This window comes from Oryzias melastigma, linkage group LG10 (assembly GCF_002922805.2).
Source record: "Oryzias melastigma strain HK-1 linkage group LG10, ASM292280v2, whole genome shotgun sequence".
Taxonomy (NCBI): domain Eukaryota; kingdom Metazoa; phylum Chordata; class Actinopteri; order Beloniformes; family Adrianichthyidae; genus Oryzias; species Oryzias melastigma.
In genome coordinates, this window is record NC_050521.1 from 14,190,647 (window position 1) to 14,194,260 (window position 3,614).

Consider the following 3,614-nt stretch of genomic DNA (forward strand, 5'->3'; position numbering starts at 1 on the left):
TACCATTATCTCCAGAATCCAGATCTTCAATGTGAATCATTGTAACAACTGTGTTCAGTTTAGCATCTTCTGGAATAATATTTGATTTTGACATTATGTTAATTTCTGGTTTATTATCATTTACATCCAGAACATCAACAATTAATTTACAAGAATCCGTTAGTCCTCCATCATCAGTTGCTCCAATAGAAATTTGAAAACTTTTTGATTTTTCATAATCAATATTTTCATTTAAAACAATTTTCCCATTTTCTTTGTTGATCTCAAACAAATGTCGCAAACTCCCGCCTCTATTTTTAATTGAATACGTAATCCTGCTGTTTGATCCTTGATCAGCATCTGAGGCTGTCACAGCAGCAACAATTGTTCCTTTAGGTGAATTCTCAGTAACTGTAGCTTTGTATGTTTGCTGCGTAAAAACTGGAGCATTATCATTAGCGTCTAACACCGTGACGACGATCATCATTGTTCCTGACATCTGCGGCTCTCCTCCATCCACAGCCGTTAAGACGAGAGAGATCTCCTCCTGTTTCTCACGATCTAAAGGTTTCTGTAAAACCATCTCCACGTTTTTAGTCCCATCAGGATTATTGTTCAGGTTAAGAACAAAATTATTAGCGGGTTTTAATTCATATTTTTGAATCCCGTTGTTTTCAACATCCAGATCTTCAGCTGCTGCTAATTCAAATTTAGAACCGATCACTGCAGACTCGCTGATTCTAAATTCTACCGTCGTTTTCTCAAAAGCTGGTGCATTATCATTGATGTCTGTAATCTGGATATTCACCGTGTAGTGTTCCATCGGGTTCTCTAAAATGATCTGAAAATGTAAAGCACAGAGCGCAGTCTCCGCACACAGCGCCTCTCTGTCGATCCTCTCTTTAACGAGCAGGACTCCTCTTTCTCTGTTCAGCTCCACGTATTCTCCGCTACTCCTGCTGTAGATTTTCGCTTTCCCAGAAATCAAACGTTTCATTTCCAAACCTAAATCCTGAGCGATGTTTCCCACAAGCGATCCTTTGGGCATTTCCTCTGGAATCGAGTAACTGACCTGTCCCCGCACGGAGGCGAGGGAGAGCAGACACACGAACAACAGGAGCCGCGGATTCATTGTTCTGTCCGACCTTTTTTCCTCCAAGAATCCAGTAAGTTTTTTTCAGATTCTAACATTAAGTAAATTCTAAAACAACCTGGAAAAATCGGATTTTCGTCCCTCCAAAATTAATCATTTGAAACAGAAAAAAAAAATCGAATATTTGTCCACAATATTCCTTCATCAAAATGGCTCCACCGTCTTCTCTCCTCTGGAGTGTATGTGGATGTTAGACTGCTGGGGTGGTTTAAAAGCAGCCTCTCAGTTATCAACTCTATGGTCAACAGCGGCGCTAAGAGTCTGAACCATAAAACTGCAGAACGCATTCAAAACTTTATGAGTGGTGAAAACATTTATTGACAAAAAAAAAAAAAAATACAAATATTGTTGCATTCTATAAAACTGTGCAAATGATGAACATTTATCTTAGGAAAACATTACTTATTCAATTGTCCTTTTAGCATTAATAAAAAAGAACATTTGGCAACATATTTTTTTAGGAAACAGTGGGAGGGATGAGAGCCAATCAGAAAGCACAAGCAAACCAAAAATTAACAGTATAAAATAGAATAAAAACAAACAGTCACAGCACATTGCCGAAGTAGTTAAATACAGTTGCTTGTATTACACGGAATTTTGTCAAATATATCATCTCATGAGATCATAGCTCTAATGCTTCAAAAATCTTTGCTTTTATATAAAATATATATATTTTTAGGATTTTTTCTACAAATTAACATGTCATTCCAAAAGAGAAATACAATTAGTCGTAACCAATTTTATTTTATCTTTCACTAATACAAAATTATAAGGTTATATAGGATACGTTATGCTTCAAGGACATAACCAACTTTTTTGGCTCTCACTTTTCTCAGTCACTTTGGTGCATTTCTCCAGACAGAATCAAACTTTGCACAAAAGATATCATGCAACCTTCACAACATTTACTTGTTTGGGTACAACTTAGTGGCAGATTCATGTGCATTTCATATATGCTTTGGACATCAAGCAAATGATTAAGTACAAATCTCTGTAAAAAAATACCTTTGACTTGCTTTTGATCATTATTAACTTATTTTTATCATGTCTTTCAAAATATTTAAACAGGCTGATTAGTCCTTGCTTATACAGCTAAAGATATTCATTTTATTGCTTGTATCAATGCACACATAACTGTTTAACATGCTGTCAACTTTTTTTTTTTTTTTACAGTCAGAAAAAAAGTGTTTTAATAAAAATGTCCAACAAGAACCTTTTCAAAGATGAACCTCACAAACTGATGACAAGGACTGTGTGAACTAGCAGTTGAAACAAAAAAAGTCTCTCCTTCACAATCACTCACAGCTAAAATGTCATGAGCTCTCACTTTACAAATATGTATACTATAAACCAAGTAGCAGGATTGGCATGAAGTGGAAACTGTATCTACAAAACTGCAATACATGGATGGTCATCCTCCTGGAAAAGGGGTGAGGATGGATGGAGGAAGGGGACAAAACCGGTGAAGAAGAGGCCAGGTTGCTGATGAAATTTGGGCAACACTTGTGGATCATGTGGTAAATGATGGCCTCACAACAGCTGGCTGGTCAAATGATGCTGCAAAATGTTGATAGAACCACTGTCAGTTCAGTCATTCAGATTTCATATTCAGTTGAGAGAACAAACTGTATTCAAGGGTTATTCAGCACAAACTTATTTGCTCTGTACTAGCATAGTCATACAAGAGGCTTGACTTATGGCATGACCGGGTAACCATTTATATGTAGACTGTAGCTTAGATTTTTGCGACATAGTTTGTTTTGGTAAAACAGTAAGGAAATAGTATTATATTACAGTACTAAAAAAATTGCATATTTACATTTGGGTTTTTTTTTTTTTTCTGCACGTCCAAAACGATTGCAAGACGAACTAGAAGTCCACTTTTGACCCAGTACCAAAAGTTCAAACTCAGTGTCTTGATTTGTATTTAAATGTAGTTTTCAAAATGCCATTCATGGCTGTCTTTATTTTACACGACATTAAGAAGCACTTTGTCACTGTGAAAACATGTTCAAACCTTTTGACTTGATTGTTCAAAGATGCTGGTGCCAGAACTTGTCATTTTGATGACACTGATACTTTCTGTGACATAAATAATTACTTTTGAAAGTTAAGGGACTTTCTTTAGAAGCATGAACTACAAATTTTAAGATACTGACTAACTTTAGACTAATTGACTTTCCATTCTGAGAAAGTGACTCGCATGTTTTGCAGTTTGCACTAATTGTTTATAGAAATGTCTTAGTAGTGGTGCAAACTTTAATATTGTTGTGAGAAATGCACCAAAGCAACTGAGAAAAACTGTATGAATTCTACTTAACCCTGCCTAGGTTTTTAAGTTTAATTAAAGTTTATACAAGTTGGTAAAAATTCAGCTGTTTAAATTAGGTTTCCAAAGGGAATACGGAAAGAAAAAGTGGAAGTAGTGAAGGATATTAGGATGAAAAAAGTAAAACCCTGAAAATTACGTTTTTGAAGTTGT

The 3,614-nt window shown here is 35.5% G+C and overlaps 3 protein-coding genes across 15 annotated transcripts in view; all 3 read right to left on the reverse strand.

Annotated features, from left to right (window-relative positions):
- Positions 1–1,126, reverse strand: LOC118599236 (protocadherin beta-1-like; the record flags this gene model as incomplete). Its single annotated transcript, XM_036213920.1, is given in 1 exon segment — positions 1–1,126. A coding segment is annotated over 1 exon segment (1,111 nt), but the record flags the coding sequence as incomplete, so codon positions are not given.
- The window catches only part of LOC112153685 (protocadherin gamma-C5), a 529,198-nt gene that overhangs the window by 330,939 nt on the left and 194,645 nt on the right, over positions 1–3,614 (reverse strand). The gene's annotated exons all lie outside the window — the stretch shown is intronic.
- The window catches only part of LOC112153270 (protocadherin gamma-A11), a 6,239-nt gene continuing 4,911 nt past the window's right edge, over positions 2,287–3,614 (reverse strand). Inside the window, exon 2 of the mRNA XM_024283345.2 lies at positions 2,287–2,689. Coding sequence (XP_024139113.1) covers positions 2,663–2,689 — 27 coding nt within the window. The 3' untranslated portion in view covers positions 2,287–2,662. The remainder of the gene's footprint in view (positions 2,690–3,614) is intronic.